The sequence below is a fragment of the Xenia sp. Carnegie-2017 genome, unplaced genomic scaffold, assembly GCF_021976095.1.
Source record: "Xenia sp. Carnegie-2017 unplaced genomic scaffold, XeniaSp_v1 HiC_scaffold_14, whole genome shotgun sequence".
NCBI classification, from domain to species: Eukaryota; Metazoa; Cnidaria; class Anthozoa; order Malacalcyonacea; family Xeniidae; genus Xenia; species Xenia sp. Carnegie-2017.
The window spans coordinates 13,362,864-13,380,861 of record NW_025813447.1 but is presented as its reverse complement, the minus strand read 5'-3'; the positions used below and the strand labels follow the sequence as shown (position 1 = coordinate 13,380,861).

Sequence of the window (17,998 nt, the reverse complement as noted above, 5' to 3'; positions counted from 1 at the left end):
AATGTTGTTGTCTCCATAAATTTCTCTAAAATACCCAATTTTAGATATTACACAAGCTTACAGTTTGTATTTGAAACCTCAATGAGCTATGTCGGTGTGAGGGGTAACATATCATGTTTCCCCCTTTCTTTCCCCCTTCAACGATCTCGGCGTCGTCGCCATGGAGTTTTGTCCGGTAAAGAATGAGTTCTAGTGTTTGAAAAAGATGAAAATGGCGCTACCTACACTTCAACCGTTCTGGATGAAACGCTATAAAAATGCCCCTGAACATTTTCATGTACAGCGAGCACAACACGAGTTTGATTTTAGAAATACTTGGGACAAAAACAGAAAATATTTTATCCATTCAAACGTTGAGGCTACCAAAAAACGAGCTTGGCAGTCAGATCAATGTTTTCGACAAAGGTATGTTTTAACTTGTGTCAGTGCAGTGAAAATTCATGTTTTGTTTTAAAATTACCGCTTACGCCGTATTTTCTTAGTATGGATGCTCTTGATGCTTTATATCAAAAGGATAGGAAGACGTCTCTTACAGCAGAACGCAGGAAGAAACTTAGTGAACTTTTGTTGAAGGAACAAAAAGAATATGAGGTATATATAGGTATTACAGAATCAAAATATAACATAACTGAAATATGCTTTTGAAAACTTATCATATATGTTATATTATATGTTTCAGATAGAATTACAGCAGCTGCGATTTTCTCAAAGAGGTCAAGAAATGAAAACAAGGTAAAATATTATTGGATTTATTATCGTCAGTTTGATTGTTTTTCATCCATAGATCTGTTCTTGTCTCTTGTTTCATATTGCAGAGCTGAAACTTTAAAGACTGCAAGGGAAGAGAGAAGGAAAAAGGTGATGATATTTGACAAATATTTTAGCTCTATCATCTATCTAAAGAAAGTTTGGGGAGATATAAAACATGCAAGGGATCATTGGGGAGTAAATTTTTTTTATTGATGTAACTTTGTGCTTGTACATTCTAACATATGAATGTATGAATTTGAGCCTGCTCCCAGTCATCTGTCCCAATTATCAATCTTAGTGGTCCTTACATACACATATTTTATCGATATTCTTCATTTCACCAGAAATTTTTTTGTTTCCTTAAATTTACTGTCTGTTGTACAAAATCCTCTCATTTGTCTTGTATTGTTTAGACTGCTAAAGATAAGTTGTATGAACATTGGAAAATTAATGCTCCTGAACTTCGTGAGGTAAATTATACCTAATAATATTTTCTACTTAGTCAAGAGATGTATTTCTATGTTTTTTAAAATCTTTGCTATAGATTGAGTCAGAAAAATTTAAAAAACATGTTGTTGATTCTTGGAAAGATCAAAATGATGACAAAATAATGGTTTGATTTCCTTTTCTTTATTATATCATTCATAAAATATGTATATCTTGTAAATATTTTTTTCTACAATATTTTTAGAGAGATAATTTTGACAAAGAACAGCAGGAAAGGTTAGTAAGAAGATCTTTTATACATGGCTTGTTGAACAATCTGCATCTGTGAACTGGATGAATATATTTTAGAATGGAATCGGAGATGGAAAAACAACGTCTTCTCTTGATTCATCGGGATAAAGAACTTCAGCATGCCAAGAAAATGTTTGTATGAAAATGTATGCTTTCTTCATTCAGAAGGGTGTTTTGTTAATGATTAAATATTTTTATCACAATAAAGGAAGGAAAAAGAAACTGCGAAACAACTTCAGATGCAAATAAATGAATTAAGAATAAGAGAAGAAGAGGTTTTATTGTAGAAGAAATTGATTTTAGTTGTTATTGTGTAAAATAAAATTGTTAATTTTTTTTATTGAACCATCTGTTTAGGCTGCAATGTTAAAACAAGAAGAAGAAAGACTGGAAATTGAACAGAGGATTATAGATAAAGCAGTAAGTTTTGCTGATAAAAAAATGCCGCAGTATGGTAGCAAACTATGTTGGTTTTAAACCATGAAAATGTTTTATAACATGAATAATTTATCATTTAGGAAGATCAAAGAAAGGCAATTGACGATGAAAGAAAGAAAAAATCTCATGGGTTTGTAAAACATAAAGTTTCATTATCCATCAATATGTGTTTCTTCTCAAACTATGGTCAACATACATTATAACTATCTCGTGGTTGAACGTTTTATTACGTCACTCATTGTATATCTTGCAGTCACGTGACTTATCACATATCTTGTACTCACGTGACCTATCGTCAACCATGTTTTAGTTTTGTATTGATCCAGCAACATAAAGCTCAGATGAAACGAAAAAGTCTTGAAGTCCAGAAAGCGCTTGAAATTGATCTTGAAATATTGCGCAACATGGCAGAAAAGGTGAGATGTTTGGGCTTGACAGAAAGGCTTGTTTTTTGTACTTATTGAATAAATGTTTTTACAGGAAAGTAAAGATGAAGAAATAAAAACGTCAAGACGGAAAGGCTTGTTTTTTGTACTTATTGAATAAATGTTTTTACAGGAAAGTAAAGATGAAGAAATAAAAACGTCAAGACGGGAAAAAGCAAGAGCAGATGCTCGTTATATGCAACAAGTAAAATGATAAAATCAATTTTTTCCTTCTCCATAAATTGATTTGATCGCTAAAACGGTTTAGCTTTAACTTTAAAAAATATCTACTCTTAGCTTGAATGACGAACGTTTTCTTCAGGTTATAGAAGATCAGTTACGAGTTGAAAAAGCAAGGGAGGCTGAATTAGACTCAATGTATCGGTTAGTTTTTTTTAATTCTATAAATTTGGCATGACTGTGAACAAGGGCGTAGGAAAATTGATAATTGTACGGTCTCATATTCATATATTTAAGCCATAATCCTTTGAAGACAATGAATTTCAAAAGAACTTAACTCTGTATATTATGAATATTTGAATATGAGCCCCCTTCCTACAGTTATCAATCTTCCTACGCCCATGGATGTGAAGTTGATTGAATAAGCTCCGTGCGGTAAATTTTTTTCATACAAAGGTTTGTCACGTGGTCAAGCAAAATTCAAGATGTTTTCTTAATATAAATATTAAATATACAAAATTGTATTGAATGGCTCTTTTAAAAGCACTTTGCTGGGCTTTAATATTTATATTAAGAATTCGCATCCCGCCCGGTATATCCCTAGTCACAATTCAAGATGTTTTGCATTTTTTTTCTTGCAATGATATGTTGGTAAATTTTGCATATTAGAATAGGGAGAAGAACGAAAAATCAATTAATAAATGAGCTCGACTATCTTAAAGTGATGTGGCAACAAAGCTCATAAAACAGTTCAATATTGTTGTGTTGTTTTCAGTGACGAGGCAGCAAGGATGTGGCAAAAACGTGATGCTGAATGGGAACGTGAGAGATTAGCTCGAGAAAGATTAATGACTGAGGTTTTATGATCAATTTTCTTATATCTGCAAACAGACATACAAGTTCATTTATAACAAATATTTTTCAGGTTTTAGATGAACGTAAAAAACAAATTGAAGAGAAATTAAATCGTATACGAAAACAACACGAGGAATCTCTAGAGAGTCAGGAAGCATTATTAAATGAAATGGAAGCTGTAAACAGAATGACTCAACGCGAAAAAAAACATGCAGAAGAAAGAAAGAGATTTAGAGAAAGAGAACTTCAGACACAGGTAAAGTAATTTTCAAGAAAACTATGTGAAATATATTTTATTATGAAGAGCATTTGTATCTCATAGTGAAACTGGTGTTTTGCACGTTTCTAGATTAAAGAAAGACAACAAATACAGATGCAACAAAATTTAAAAGACAAAGAGAGATTTGAAACTCAGAGGTAAATTTAATGTCAATCACCGGACTATAGTTTATTTGTGGTTAATAATTAAAATCCCCAACATGCGTAAAAGCAAAGTAGGTAGTCCGAACCCTAACCCTATACAATAAAATATGGACAGAAAGAAAATTGCTTACATGTGAATCATGGACAACTGGACAACAACTGGTTATTTTGAGTATAGCTTGTGTTAGGTTTTATTAAAATCGTTTTTTTCTGTATTGAAGTCAATGGATGTTCGTCTCTTGATACACGAATTACAATTAAATAGGAGTTAATAGAGAAACGAAAGAAATGTCAAAAGACAGTGTTTTTTAAATCTTTTACTATCCTTGGATCCCTACTTTCCTAATTTTTATCAATCACCAAATTTTACAAAAATCTCTAACACATTTGTAACTTGTGTAAAATATTTTCAGACAACAAGAGGATTCTTATCAACAAATGCTTCGTCATGAGGCTGAAAGGATAACCGAAAGAGGCATGGGGCAGAAGGTGAGATATTGAGCTTCCACTTTATCGTGAAATACTTTCATCTTTCATCATTATTTCTGTGCGTTATGTCAGAGTTTAATATCCCGCTATTTTATTTCAGTCTTATCGTCGTCGTAAGATTGCCTTTGATTAACTTCACACTAACAACGAAAAATGAAACCTCTTCATGTCAAACGTGATTCACAGGTTTGAGAAAAGACTGGGACAAAAACATCTCAGTAAAACATCTCAGTGATGTTGACCGTGATTCACAGGTTTGAGAAAAGACTGGGACGAGTATAATATTTAGTTCGCTGTAGTCTCTGAGTTGTGAGTAGAATTGAGAAAGTATTTTGCAATATAAAAACAACTTTTATTGTTTCAATTGAAAATGATAATATCATATTAATGAAATTTATTTATTTATATTAAAAATATGAATGATTCCATGTAGTCATGGTGCTATGACACCTTAAATCAAAATATTTCATCTGAATTATCGTTTAGTGATTGATTTAACTCAAGAACATTTTCTGTTTTGCATGAATATTGTTCATATTTAAAAATCACACATGTATTATTCTTGGGTATTAGAACATCTACTCCGTCATTTGACTTTTATTATCGCTCTCATACAAAGCCCAGTAATAATTGGATTCTGGATTCTGTTTCACTCCTGAAATTGAGGTAATCATTTTACCATAAGATGAGTGTAATTCTTCAAAATCAAACGTTCTGTCTCGATGTCTTTGTGAAGCTAACTTCAATGTTTCATAAGCTGTTGTATTTTCGTACACTTTAAACCACCTGCTTTGTTTTATCAATGACGTCTTCACATCAACAATTTTCACGCAAATATTCTGTTGAAAATAAGCAGATAAATACTTATCATGCTGTTTTTTCAACCATCTTTTAACATTTGTTTTCTACCTTCAATATTGGCTTCTTGTACTTCAAATCTATAATTATACAACCTTTAATCAGGTGGAAATGCTTTTCATAATGCATGCCATCAAAATAGAAAAATAGTGTGATCTGCTGAGAATTTTTTAACAGAAACAAAGATAAAGTTCTTCTTACTTCTTTTATAACATTCTTGATCTGAGTGAACTATAGACCTGCCCATTAAAGCCGGGAGAATTTGAATATTGCTGACAACATTACCAAAAACTTTCAAAGGATCGTAATGCTCCAAAATACCAGATAATATTTTTTATGATACCCGCAATCTTTCTTTTTAAGATGATTGGGTACAACTACAAGAGACTGTTAAATACAAAAGTATATTATTCCATTATTTATTGTTGTTTTTATAAAGAAATAAGTAAAAAGGACACGATACCTGAAGAACGAGAGCCTTAGATTGAACATTCCACAAAACTTCATTTTTCTTTTTCAGATTACCAAGAATATTTTTGTAATATAGTTCGATTATCTGTTCAAGATTTTGCCGTAAACTCCGTTGTGAATATTGTTGTAGAAGCAAGATAGTGCCATAAGACCCATTGCTATAGTATCTGGTGATTTAGAACATTTTACAGCCTTCATCGTGCAAACTCGTATATTGTCATACAGTACACTCAGTAAACTTGATTGAATTCTTGTGGTTCTTGTAGTCTGACATAGAACCAAGAAAACGAAGTTTTGTTCATAGCAACTTACATCGTGTACGTCATTTAATATTGGTAGATTCTGTAAAAATGCATTTGTAACGTTATGGCCATAAAAGTCTAGCGTATTGTAACATAATGATGCAATAGCTTGATGTATAGCGGCCAAGTGACCCAGTTTCATATCAGTCATCTTGTCTAATGTTGCCTTGAGAAACTGAATGATAGATTCGTTGTTACTGGTTCGAAAATCAGCAAGGATTGTTCGTGGTTGATAACCAGCCAATCGTAATGCGACTATCATCGAACTTGCCACGTGGGGCTCTAAATTTGTGACGTCATCACGATAATTTTCTCTCAACCAAGTAGAAACTTGTACAACTGCTGCAGTAAGATTTCCATGTGGAAGATCGCCTGTGAGTAAATTAAATAATGTTCATCACGATGATAGCACAACAGTTTTGGAAGAATTACACTTTATATATATTGTATTTTAAAATCCTTTTTGTCTATTATTTTAAAATTTCCTTTAAAATTGAAAATATACCCAAGAAATTTAACAAAAAAGTCGTTCGAATAAATTCATAGTGAATACTGAACAGTGATGTGCGCGACTGCTGTCGTAAAGAAAAAACTTACCACATGTGGATAATGACAATCTAATCAATGTTGATATCACCGCTAAAACCTCCAATGATTTAAACATTTGTCTCAAAAAGCTAAACATTTATCTATAATTTTAGAGAAACCATTTGCAAAAAATCTTATTATATGTAATTTGAACGCTATTGATATCACATCTTCCGGTGAGATGACCTTGCTTACATATCAACTTTGCTTTGCTCCCTCTAGCATTCTGCGCCCCTTTACAGGTATTAGATAAGAAGATTTTGTGAAAAATGCATCTTTAATTAAGTTTTTTATACAAATTATTTGTGTAAAATTATTGTCAGTAAATCAAATCCAGCTAAATGAGAGATAAATTGCTCTTTCGACAGTTAAATCCGGGTTTATTGCCAACACAATTGTAGTGTAAGTTATTCAAAGGATATGATTCGAATAACAATGGTTTATTTGACTCTCAACTCTTAAGCAACTCTTGTCCTTACTGTAAAATACTTGCATTGCTAAAGTCGAATTTTCTTGACGTGTTAATGAGTGTAAGAAACTTTGGCATGTTTTACAGTTGTAAAAAATTATAGAAGAATTTGTTTGGTAATTAATCATAAACGTCAGCTAGATTTGTTACTCAACTTAGCATGCCCACCAAAAACAAGATAGACAGATAGACATGACAAGAAACCAGTGGAGCTACCAATCTGCATCAATCAATAGGTGGTTAAAATACTTAGAGTACAAAAGATATGAATAGTTTTGTCTTTCTGTTTGCGAATGCCTTATTTTTTGTTTCTTTCGTCATGTGGGCACAATAGAAAGTTGTTGACTTCAGTCAGGCCTGTTTCAAACGTCGCATTTTAAATGAGCCGAATGCATTTAAAACAAAAGATAATGAGGAATTTTATCTCATTCTCTTTTTTTGTAATGCATTCGGTGCATGTAAAATGCGACGTTTGAAACGGACCTCAATCTCTTACTAATAACATTGAATGATTCTTGTTGACCTTCTTTATCCCATATATCTGCTATATGACGCAATGCGTATCTATTTTACTCTGGAACCTCATACGTCATAAATCGACAGAAAAAGGAAAATGGCGAGAAATGTTTGGTTTTGGTTTCTGACTGCCACGTTGTTGACGTATAATTTACTTTTAATTTCAGGCTCCGAAAATGACAAGAAAGTCACTGCACGTCTTGAGGTGTGCATTGTAACGTTGTGTACCTTTATTATGTTTGTCAAATGATCAATACACGCCAGGTGCCTCAAACAAAAGAAAGAAAAGCTCTTAGTTCTCCTTGTGCTAATAATTATATTATTATGTTGCGAAACACTGCAATACGTCACTATGTCTTTTTTTTGCCACAAAACGATTACAATTATTATAATTAGAATACTTTATGATTGCAATATTTCTTCCGTAGACTTGTGGAGGGTGACGATTGAATAGCCTTCCTCAGGTAAGCTTTAATACAAAAACCTGGTATTTCAAGAAATTATTTCGTCCATTTGTTGTATTGTATTAAAACTTCTATTTATTTTTTAAGGTGAAGACATTTTTAAACGTTGATGCTGTCAACTAGTATCCTAAAAGGCTATAGTAAAACAGACAAATTTACTCAGCTTTCTTAAAGTTTCTTTGTTGTACAAATATCCTTAACCTTGTGTAGTTCAGATCTTGAAGTGAAGTACATTGGAGGAGTTGATCCTAGAATTTTATTTTTTGAAGATGGTGTGGAAGTAAAGGTAAAAAATATTGTCTTCCTTTCTTGTAAATAGTTGTCATTGTTGTGATGCATTTTTTCATAGCTCTTTAGCTTAACACTTATGATTTCTCATACTCTGTAGAGAGTAGAAATTTCAGAAATGAGCAGAGATGAAATAAACAATATTTTAACATCTAATGGAATGACAGAGGATGTTGAGTCAAAAGAAATTAGAAATGAACTGCATAATGCAAAACTTGAATTTTAACTTAGAATTTATTGTGTTAAATAGATAAAATTTAATCATTTTGCTACCCCAACTTAATAGCCAGCTTATTTGCAAATTATTAGACTTTGTATTTTGATATCTAAGGCCATAGTAAGTTTTAAATATTGACCTTTGATTGTGGTTAACACAACAAAAAAATTTATGGGAATTCAACAGACTGTCATAAAGATATAGTCAATTTTAAGTAATTCTTTGTTTTATAAGATTGTATAGCACCTCAACAACATTACATATTGAAGCTTTTGTTGTGGTGACTATAATATGTTTTTGCATGTTTTACAAAATTTCTCTTTTTTTCATGATCAATTTAAATCTTAGTCGTAAACTTGAAAAGTCTTATAGTTTGCAGCTGGTTAAAGATTTACAAATGTCAAAATAATATTTTAAAATATGTCAACAAAATCATGCAACAATCATAGATTCTTATTTCTTTCCATGTAACATATTTATTACAATGTTATATAGTAGTTATGAAGGTCTAGTGGTCAAATATTTCTCCAATAGACTTGAGAAAGGTTTACTAAAGGCATTTTAATTAAAAATGTTAATTCCATGCATTGATTTTATTGAGCAACTAAATTTTCCTCGATATTTAAGATAAAATGGATGACAAAATATATCAGCAACAACTTTTTGGTTGATTTTTGTTTCCAGTATCAGAAGGTAGTGGTGGTAGATTATTAAAATCACTAATATCTGTAGACCTTGCATCAATTTCAGCTTTGCGCACTTTTCTCACTAAATCTTCAAATACCTTGATGAATATTGACACAACAATTAGAAACTTGAACAAGAACCAAAATAGTTCAATAATATCTCAAATAAAATTATTATTTTGATTCAATTATAGCCATCTTTTACCTCACTAATATTGATGTTCTCTTTAGCACTAGCTTCATAGAAAGACAAACCATGCTCTCTGGCAAATTCCTCTCCATTCTTCTTTAAACTTTGTTCCTCTATTAAATCACACTTATTTCCAACTAAAAATTTAAAAATAATTAAATGATTATAAGAGCACTAATGACATGTAAAACTTACCAATGGCAACAGAAACACCAAAACAGTTCTCGTGAAGTTCATTTAGCCACAAACGTAGATTCATGAAAGATTCAGGATTTGTCAAATCATAAACAATCACAGCTCCTTGGGCTCCTCGATAGTAACTACCAAAAAAAAGTACATTAATCAGGGCTGTAGCTAGAACGTTTATAGGGGGGGAGGGGATAATCATATGATCAGTTGTGCCCAACTGATTTCTTTTTGAAGCTTCCACAAGAAATCAGTCAGGTACAATTAAATAGATAAATATACACACTGCCACCCATTAATTGCTGATCTAGTTCTGGATATGACATTTATGAGACATAATTATATATAACAAAGATTGCTTGTATGCAACTAAAAAAACCTACGTGGTGACAATTGTCCTGAACCTTTCCTGACCAGCAGTATCCCACAGATGCAACTTATAACTTTCACCATCCAGGTTCAATATCTTTACTTTGAAGTCAGTTCCAATGGTTGTAACATAATTGACTACAGAATATTCATATCATTAAATATTTTGATGAAAATTCTAAGAAAGACTCACCAAACCTTGGTGTCTGGCTTCTGTAAACTGTAGTAATAAGCTACTTTTCCCAACAGCTAAATGGATGTAATTTCATAGTTTTGAGAATTTGATCATTTGCTTTAAGAAAATTTTAGAAAATCAAAGCATAATTTCACTAAGAGAAATTTTTAGAATTTCAGTAATTGTTTTTATGGAGAAAAACAGCATCAAATACCAGCATCTCCGAGTATAATGAATTTATAGTTATGGTCACCATCCAAAGCCATTTCTTTCCAGCTTACAACTTTTCTTTTTGTCACTAATTAAAAGCTAACATTGTAGCTTCAATCTATACCTTACAATTTTTCGTTCAAGATTTCAAATGAATAAGGACTTCAAGCGTGATTGTTTGAACATTTATTGTCAATAACGAATCTCGTGATAATAATATTATTTTCAGACAATTACCAGTCACGCTAAATTTAACTAATCAGGACGTGACGTAACTCGTCACCCTCATCATTTGCCCATTGCCACTGACTGCTTTTAGATACTGGAGTAAATGTCGAAATTTAAAAGTTGAAATGTCAAAATCTCCAAAAAAGAAATCGTAAATGAGGAATATTAATTTGAAAACTTTTTGTTTTATACAAAGATTACAAAGAAGTAGACGTGGTGAATATTTTCAGTCATCCTTAACTGCAGTTACTCGTTTCATAACGTTGAGAAATTTGTCAAACGAATCTTTCTCTCTGGCATACCAAAGCTATGGTGAAGTGCAAGATACTAAGGTGAAGATAATTGAACCCGTCCTTGTTATACATGGCATGATTGGCTCGAAGAGAAATTGGCATTCATTTTGTAAATCATACAGTGAACTTTCTAAAAGACAGGTGAGAAAGAGGTGTTAAAGATTTCCTTTGTCATTTTACAAACATTTATTTAAAATAAATAATATCCTTGAAAAACTACAGGTTATTGCCGTTGACTGTCGTAATCATGGTGAAAGTCGCAGAAGCATTCATATGACTTATCCATTGATGGTATTCGATGTTATAGAGACAATGAAGAAACTAAAACTTCCAAAATGTATTCTGATTGGTCATAGCATGGGTGGAAAGGTTGCTATGGAAATGGCAATGAGCATGCCCAGTATGGTTGAGAAATTGGTAGTGGTAGATATAACACCACAACGATCATCAAATAATCTTACAAGTATTAGCATGGTGCCGTTAGTGTTAAGAACCATGTTGGAACTAGATTTGATGCAAGTAACAAGTAGAAAATGGCAGATGACATGCTTAAAAAATCCATTCCAGTAAGTATTTGAATGTTTCATAAGTTTAAAAAGATATAAATATTTTGCTTTTTATTTTTTTTCTGCTGAAAAAATTTTTGATTGAATGTATACATTTTTCAAACATTTCATCTTTACAGTCATTTCCTCTAAGAGCATGGGTCTTGACAAATTTATATAAAGATGAAAATGGGTATTTCCAATGGTATCCAAATATTCACTCCATCCACAATAATCATGACAGTCTTCTTGGTTGCATTAACATAAATGGCAGAAAACCGTACATTGGTGAAACATTGTTTGTTGGTGGAGAAAACTCTGATATTTTAAGGTAAGTGAATAAAGAGGAATTGGTGGTTTGGATTACACTAAATGCTCATTTTAGTGCTGTGGCATTTCCAGATCTTGAGTGCAATGTTTGTCTGCAATTAGTGCTTAACTGGGAGTAACACTAAAACAAGAATTTTCAGTACTTAGGGTTTGATTTCCATATTTTTGCCATATAATCTGTTATAACAAAAGAATGTTATTTTGGAAAAAGTTGATGTAAAGGTTTGGAAAAACGATGAATTTGTACCTGGGACACAATTATGAATATCCATTTCATTCTATGTTAGTTTTTGCTAATTTATTTTCACAAAACAATCCGTAAAATGTTTTCAAACATAAGCATGAACTCTCACCCTGTGATATTAGATCTCATATGCATGCTATATAATTAATGCCTTTATATAACCTGCAATAGCAGTAATTTTCTTGAAAATCAACAGATAACCCACAGTTTACATGTAGAAAAAACTAAAACACTGATTGTTACAGTAGCCTAAGTGAATGATTTGAAACTCTATTCAGGAATACTGACGTGAAAGATCTGAAACATTTCTTTCCAAATGTTGATATTAAAATGATACCTGGGGCAGGACATTTTGTACATGCAGACAAACCCAAAGAATTTCTGGAAACTGTTTTGAAGTTTACAAAATAGTTGATTTTTTTTATTTTGAATAATGCTTGTCAATAACATTTGTTGAGGGGATATATAATAATTTTTTGATAATATTTGGTAATATTGTGCACATGACTACATCATCAATGGAAATTTCAATCTATTGATTTTCAATGTTCTTGAAGTAATAGTATTGTACTGGATATATGAATATGTATATATTTATATTTACATATCCTTTTGCACAATATGAACAATATTCTTAGCTCAACAACATAAAATTTGTATAAATTTAGCACCGTGATTTCTTCTTCTTATGTTTGTCTTTTTTTGATGGTTTTATTATATCGTTTTGATCTGGTGCTTGTTGTTTACGTTTTGCAAGAACGTCCTTGGTTATTTCAGTAAATACCTGAAAAGAAAACAACAAATTTTACTCATTAAAAATTACACCAACAAACATATTTTATCAAAACTTACAGCTTCAACATTTATATTATCTTTGGCACTTGTTTCAAACATTTTAATACCAATCTGTTGAGAAAAGTTTGTGGCATCCTCAGTGATAACCACTTTCTTCTCGGGACAATCATTTTTATTGCCAACTAAACATAAAATGATTTCCATAACAAGCTTGAAATGAAAAACAAAATCAACATGTTTGTCATACCTAATACTCGTGCAACATCATCACAATTTTGTTCTATTTCATGTAACCATCTTTTTACATTGACAAATGTTTCTGCACTTGTTACATCATAAACAACAATCACGCCATGGGTACCACGATAATATCTTGTAATAAGACGTTGATAACACATGTTATGTTTCATTACAAGTTTTAGATCAAAGTATGTTGAATGAAAACTTAAGCTTACGTTGAAGTTATAGTTCTAAATCTCTCCTGTCCTGCAGTATCCCATATTTGAAGTTTTATTTTTTCTCCATTTATCTCAATGGTGCGTATTTTAAAATCCACACCTATGGTAGTGATGTATGTCCCTATGAAATATGCAATAATTTTATTTCTTTCTGTTTACTAAAGTTCCAGCTACATTCTATTCCTTATACAATACCTGTAAAAGTATTGTCTGCAAAGCGAAGTAACAGACTACTTTTCCCAACCCCTAAAATATGAAGAAAAAAAATTACTTATCTTGTTTTAATTACAGTTGTCAAACATCCAAAAAATATTTAAAGTTGAATAAGCTGGGTAACTGAAGAATGTATAATCAATTGAGCCACAAAATTAGAATTAAAAATCCACAATATTGTGTTTGTATTTATCACAAACAAACAACAGTGTAGTTAAATGTTAACTACATATGTTGTTTCAAAACAATTCATGAAAACCGTATTTCCAAATTTCACACGCTTTTTCCGAAAAATATTATAAAATGGAACTTTAGCAAACTCAGCCACATAAAACGTTCAGAATGATTTCAAAAATAAAAATGTAAAAAGTTCTCATCGCTATTTCACAACTTAAAATGATCGTTTTTAAGAAAATCCATGAAACTTTTAAGTTACCACTATCGCCGATTATCAAAAGTTTAAATAGATGGTCGTAATCTCTGGCCATTGATGTGAGATTCAGAACAATATCTTGCTATACTTGCGCCATAATTATACAATCATGGGTGTAGACGATAAACTTAGTTTTTAACAGAAACACGATAAAAAGAAGGAAGTGGTTTGTCACGTTTTATCACGTGACTGGGAAATATGGCGGAAATATGTTGATTGCATTATGCAGAGTTTAATCACTGTAATGTTTAAAGTGAGTTTAAGTAATGGTGACAGTCGAAATTCTCTTGGCTTTGATTTTACACTTCAACGCCAGCGTTTCAGTCTTTACATGGTTCTGGACTGGATATTCCAGTTGTGTTGAGAAACATATTAAAACAGGCATTCAATGAACGAACCATTGTTTAAACCAGGCTGAGGTCATTCTTAACCAAGGCATTTGTTTCTCAATCGCCCGAATGGAACTATGATTCGATATTAAAACAAACTTTCCGACGTACCTCGGTCCTCGAGCTTTATGAAATTATCTATTGCTATGAAAGTAAATATTGTGTAGTGTGGGCGTTGTGTGCGTTATCTTGTACATCCTGTCATGCTTACACATTTTTCGAGTCTTGTTCTTGGAAAGAAGGAATGAAATATCACTTATTTCAACTCGGCAAACCTATAGCAGCGAAGTTAAAAGTACAGAGTTAGAAAAAATTTCACAAAGGTTAGCTGTGGTCCCTCGCTTGATTCATACATTTTATAGGGGCGAGAGCACGTTTACTAACAAGTAAGTCGATTTTCAACTATCAATAATATGATTTTACTTATCAATCTAAATACACAAGCTTTTTTTAAAAGCAGGAAATTGACAATAACTTGTTATCGAAATGATACAATGAAATCATGAATGTGATTTAGCTTTTTATTAAGACATAATGTAAATGCAAGGTAAAATTATGTATAAGTATTATTTACAGAAATTTTACTTCGAGGGCATTCAATATGTATTTGGTAAAAACGTCGTAATGTATTTGACGCGATGTTGTTATGAGTTCTTACGACTTCTATTTCGAATTCATTAAAAGTAATAACACTGTACAATTGGATAATTTCTTTGTTAGTTTGATGTCGGACACGAAAGTTACAAATATAAATCATAATAATGGTGTAGTTGTTATTGGTAGTAACAATGTTGTCCAAGTACCAAACTCACCAGGTAAGTTTGCAACTCTATCATTTTACGCTTTAACCTTAATAAAAATTATGTATACTTTGTATTGCAATATCAACTTCGCACTCTCTACCAGTTGTGAAGTATGAAGTAACAATGCTTATTATCATTATTTTTTTTCCTAATAATTTTACTTGCAGTTTCTTTGGATGTTGTACACAAGTCTTTGGTAGGATTACCAGGTAAAAACAAAGCATATTTAAAGCTTATGTTCATATTGTTTTTACAAAATATGGATGATCCTTTAGTTTATATGTATGGTTGATTGTTGTTTTTTGAGAAGGGTGATTAACGATTAATTGTAAGAAACAACAATATTTCTTATATACATGTTTTTATCCTTCTATGTTCTTTGAAGACCATCAAGATGAAGAGAAAATTGTTGAAAAAGTTTCTCAAAACTTTCGTCAAGATTACTTAAGGAATTTGGCAAAAATGAATCGTAATCCTTTGAAACAATGTCAATCATATTTGTCTGATTTTGTTGTCAATGTAACTCTGAAAGCAATTGATGATAAACCAAAAGGTGCGAAAGACAGTTTAATTGTTGATGATATATTTGAAAGTACACATGAACAACGCATACTAATCACTGGAGCACCCTTCACTGGTAAAACAACACTAGCTCAAAAACTAGCTTTTGATTGGGCAAGACATCTTTTGCCTTGTTTAGAGCATTTTAAAGTGGTATTTTTTATCAGACTTTGTCACTCGTGATTTCAGTTTGACACTTCAAGATATTTTTGAAAGGGAGGAACTTGGTGATGAAAATGAAAAGAAAGTTTTCTTTGACTACATGAAAAGGAAACCACAAAAATTTCTTTTATTGATTGATGGTATTGATGAGTGTGAGTTAGATGATGGCTGCGAACTTAAAGAACTACTAAATGGTCATATTTATAAAAATTTACCAATCATTGTCACAAGTCGACCTCATATTCAAAACAATTGGTTTGAACTATCAAAAACTTTCCATTCAAGATATGAAATATATGGATTGAGTGAACAAAATATTGAAAATTATATTGAGAACTATTTTGGAGACAATAAGAAGACAAGTAAAGCTTTGAAGGAATTTGTACAACGTAACTCTGACCTAATGAATTTAGCTCGGTATCCTTTAGTTGTGCTTACATTGTGCAAAATTTGGGATGAGAAAAATCAATCTTGTACAGCAACCATACTTTTACAAATGTTTATACAGATGGTCATCAATTTGTCAATGCGAAAAACAGGACGGAATATGGATAACATTGATGTATTATTAAGCTTTGACACTTTGCTAGCCAATAATGCTTCTTCAACAGAATTTACTGAAGAAAAACTAAAGTTGTGTCAGGTAAAATTTAAATAAAATAACTGTTAGGAAATTATTTTTGGAGCAAACTGTCAATTGCATTATTATCTTAACATTATAGATTGATTTCAATATTGGGTTGATTGTCGCCCATCCAGAAAATAGATGTTATCAATTCATTGACCAATTGATTCTTGATTTTTTTATCGCCCGAATAACGATCGGCTCTGAAACAGCAGAAAATTCTTATCATTCACATAACCATTCCGTGCTGAAGTTTATGGCTGGTTTGCTTAAAGAAAGAAGTTGCCAATTCTGAAATTAAGTTTCTCAAAGAATTAAGCGATTTCCCTGGCTTTTTTGAAAATTGTTACTGTAGGAAAATGGACACTTTTCTTGCATGTTTGGCTGAAGCTTGGACGAATGAGAAAAGTCCGGAAATACTCGATATTTGTAAAGATATCAACTTATTTCGAAAGACGGAAGAAACTTTTGAAATGAGCGGTGGGGCTGTTCAAGGTTTAGTGCTTCTCGTCAAAAAATTGAAAGTCGAAAAACTCAACCTCAATGGAATTATTATCTCGTCTTCAAACGCAAAACTGATCGCTTCTGAATGTCTCACGAAAAATAATTTTCTCAAAATTGTGAAGCTTAAATCGTTTCTTTCACCAGATGCTGTTGCTGCAATTTGTGAAGGATTATCGGATATGCTTCACATTGAAAGTATCGATTTGTCATGTTGTCATTATAGTGACCAAGGACTACAGGCAATTGCTAATCTTTTACATGAAAATAAAGGTGCTATCAAACATTTACATCTTGGCAATTGTTTTGACATTGAATACACAAAGGTAACTAGTTATCAGGAAACAGTTGAATTGATAAACTGATTTAATAATTTTTTTTCATCAAATTATTTAATCACATTTTTGCATTTAGATGAAACACATTGAGTACCTCACAAAGTTCCAAGAAATTTGTGAAGCTCAACCAGCAAGTGAAGAATCGATAAAGAATTTAATACTTTCATTAGAAAATGCAGATGAATTGACAGACTTATCGTTGCCATGTTCCTGTGTTGGAACAACATGTTTTCAAGATTGGATCAACATGTTTTCTGAGAATACAACTTTGTCACATGTCATGTATGTAAGATAGCAAAGATATGGATGAGAAAAATTATGTAAATTTTTAATAATCATCGTGTTTTAAACATTCAGGATTTTTGTCGAAAAGTTAACAAAGGATGTGTTGGATAACTTTGTTCATCTTGTTAACAACCATATGACACAATTGAAGTCGTTAAAGTAAGTGTGATAATTTGTTAAATTCTCTTGTATTGAATATTTGATCATGTGACTCTTATAAACTTCTGAATATTTTTAATTCTAGAATTGTTACAAAAACAGCCAATCATGATCTAGAAGAGGATATTTTACATGTCAAAGAGAGTGTTGAAAAGCTAGAGCTTAGTATCAGTGATCCTACTTATTCAACTTCAAGCTTTCAACGACTTCTCAGCACTGCATAATTTTTCATGTATCTTTACGAAAGTTACTTTAAATATTGTAGGTTAGTACGTACATTTACATAAACATATTCCTGCATTATAAAGTCAATCCGATTTTGTCGGATCCTAAAAACGAATCGTATGTA

General features: G+C 31.6%; 4 protein-coding genes and 1 long non-coding RNA gene across 6 annotated transcripts; 3 read left to right on the top strand and 2 right to left on the bottom strand.

Moving 5' to 3' along the window:
• The first annotated feature begins 97 nt into the window (after positions 1 to 97).
• LOC124433816 (trichoplein keratin filament-binding protein-like) lies at positions 98 to 4,773 on the top strand. Its single transcript, XM_046983607.1, has 19 exons — positions 98 to 405; positions 483 to 591; positions 680 to 732; positions 816 to 858; positions 1,164 to 1,220; positions 1,295 to 1,363; positions 1,442 to 1,473; positions 1,546 to 1,620; positions 1,697 to 1,763; positions 1,846 to 1,908; positions 2,007 to 2,056; positions 2,237 to 2,342; positions 2,485 to 2,556; positions 2,674 to 2,735; positions 3,307 to 3,388; positions 3,457 to 3,642; positions 3,736 to 3,803; positions 4,223 to 4,298; positions 4,399 to 4,773. The coding sequence occupies exons 1-19, from the start codon at positions 206 to 208 to the stop codon at positions 4,429 to 4,431; spliced, it is 1,503 nt and encodes a 500-aa protein (XP_046839563.1). The 5' UTR covers positions 98 to 205; the 3' UTR covers positions 4,432 to 4,773.
• A 17-nt stretch (positions 4,774 to 4,790) lies between these two features.
• LOC124433817 lies at positions 4,791 to 6,678 on the bottom strand. The gene is made up of 5 exons (XR_006944620.1): positions 6,527 to 6,678; positions 5,620 to 6,301; positions 5,358 to 5,543; positions 5,208 to 5,236; positions 4,791 to 5,137 (listed from the first exon to the last, which is right to left on the bottom strand). It is a non-coding gene; the product is annotated as an uncharacterized LOC124433817 (long non-coding RNA).
• Positions 6,679 to 8,822: 2,144 nt separating this feature from the next.
• Positions 8,823 to 13,988, bottom strand: LOC124435318 (ras-related protein Rab-35-like). The gene is made up of 11 exons (XM_046985253.1): positions 13,830 to 13,988; positions 13,376 to 13,426; positions 13,178 to 13,301; positions 12,970 to 13,094; positions 12,780 to 12,904; positions 12,594 to 12,711; positions 10,101 to 10,151; positions 9,917 to 10,040; positions 9,543 to 9,667; positions 9,363 to 9,484; positions 8,823 to 9,255 (listed from the first exon to the last, which is right to left on the bottom strand). The coding sequence occupies exons 1-11, from the start codon at positions 13,879 to 13,881 to the stop codon at positions 9,121 to 9,123; spliced, it is 1,152 nt and encodes a 383-aa protein (XP_046841209.1). The 5' UTR covers positions 13,882 to 13,988; the 3' UTR covers positions 8,823 to 9,120.
• On the top strand, positions 11,139 to 12,662 carry LOC124435702 (protein ABHD11-like). Its single transcript, XM_046985668.1, has 3 exons — positions 11,139 to 11,374; positions 11,494 to 11,684; positions 12,206 to 12,662. Exons 1-3 carry the CDS (start codon positions 11,342 to 11,344, stop codon positions 12,336 to 12,338), a joined length of 357 nt encoding a protein of 118 aa, XP_046841624.1. The 5' UTR covers positions 11,139 to 11,341; the 3' UTR covers positions 12,339 to 12,662.
• A 70-nt stretch (positions 13,989 to 14,058) lies between the features above and the next one.
• LOC124435699 lies at positions 14,059 to 17,985 on the top strand. Of its 2 annotated transcripts, none has more exons than XM_046985665.1 (7): positions 14,059 to 14,601; positions 14,936 to 15,030; positions 15,186 to 15,227; positions 15,404 to 17,193; positions 17,282 to 17,487; positions 17,563 to 17,649; positions 17,735 to 17,985. In XM_046985665.1, the coding sequence occupies exons 4-7, from the start codon at positions 16,726 to 16,728 to the stop codon at positions 17,871 to 17,873; spliced, it is 900 nt and encodes a 299-aa protein (XP_046841621.1). In that variant the 5' UTR covers positions 14,059 to 14,601; positions 14,936 to 15,030; positions 15,186 to 15,227; positions 15,404 to 16,725; the 3' UTR covers positions 17,874 to 17,985. The 2 variants fall into 2 exon arrangements, with proteins under 2 accessions (XP_046841621.1, XP_046841622.1); XM_046985666.1 differs by lacking the exon at positions 14,059 to 14,601 and having other exon boundaries at positions 14,921 to 15,030; positions 15,404 to 16,384; positions 16,464 to 17,193.
• Positions 17,986 to 17,998: the final 13 nt, after the last annotated feature.

Excerpts from the sequence above, each read along its gene's own strand:
- LOC124435318 (XM_046985253.1), bottom strand. The coding sequence starts at position 13,881 with ATGGCCAGAGATTACGACCATCTATTTAAACTTTTGATAATCGGCGAT. Across the intron at positions 12,905-12,969 it reads TGATGTTGCACGAGTATTAG|TTGGCAATAAAAATGATTGT; the intron begins GTATGACAAACA and ends TTTTATGTTTAG. Across the intron at positions 9,256-9,362 it reads AGAACATCAATATTAGTGAG|GTATTTGAAGATTTAGTGAG; the intron begins GTAAAAGATGGC and ends ATATTCATCAAG.
- LOC124433816 (XM_046983607.1), top strand. The coding sequence starts at position 206 with ATGAAAATGGCGCTACCTACACTTCAACCGTTCTGGATGAAACGCTAT. Across the intron at positions 2,057-2,236 it reads AGAAAGAAAAAATCTCATGG|TTTTGTATTGATCCAGCAAC; the intron begins GTTTGTAAAACA and ends ACCATGTTTTAG. Across the intron at positions 3,643-3,735 it reads AAAGAGAACTTCAGACACAG|ATTAAAGAAAGACAACAAAT; the intron begins GTAAAGTAATTT and ends GCACGTTTCTAG.
- LOC124435702 (XM_046985668.1), top strand. The coding sequence starts at position 11,342 with ATGGCAGATGACATGCTTAAAAAATCCATTCCA. Across the intron at positions 11,375-11,493 it reads TGCTTAAAAAATCCATTCCA|TCATTTCCTCTAAGAGCATG; the intron begins GTAAGTATTTGA and ends TCATCTTTACAG. Across the intron at positions 11,685-12,205 it reads GAAAACTCTGATATTTTAAG|GAATACTGACGTGAAAGATC; the intron begins GTAAGTGAATAA and ends AACTCTATTCAG.
- LOC124435699 (XM_046985665.1), top strand. The coding sequence starts at position 16,726 with ATGGACACTTTTCTTGCATGTTTGGCTGAAGCTTGGACGAATGAGAAA. Across the intron at positions 17,194-17,281 it reads TTGACATTGAATACACAAAG|ATGAAACACATTGAGTACCT; the intron begins GTAACTAGTTAT and ends TTTTGCATTTAG. Across the intron at positions 17,650-17,734 it reads ACACAATTGAAGTCGTTAAA|AATTGTTACAAAAACAGCCA; the intron begins GTAAGTGTGATA and ends TTTTAATTCTAG.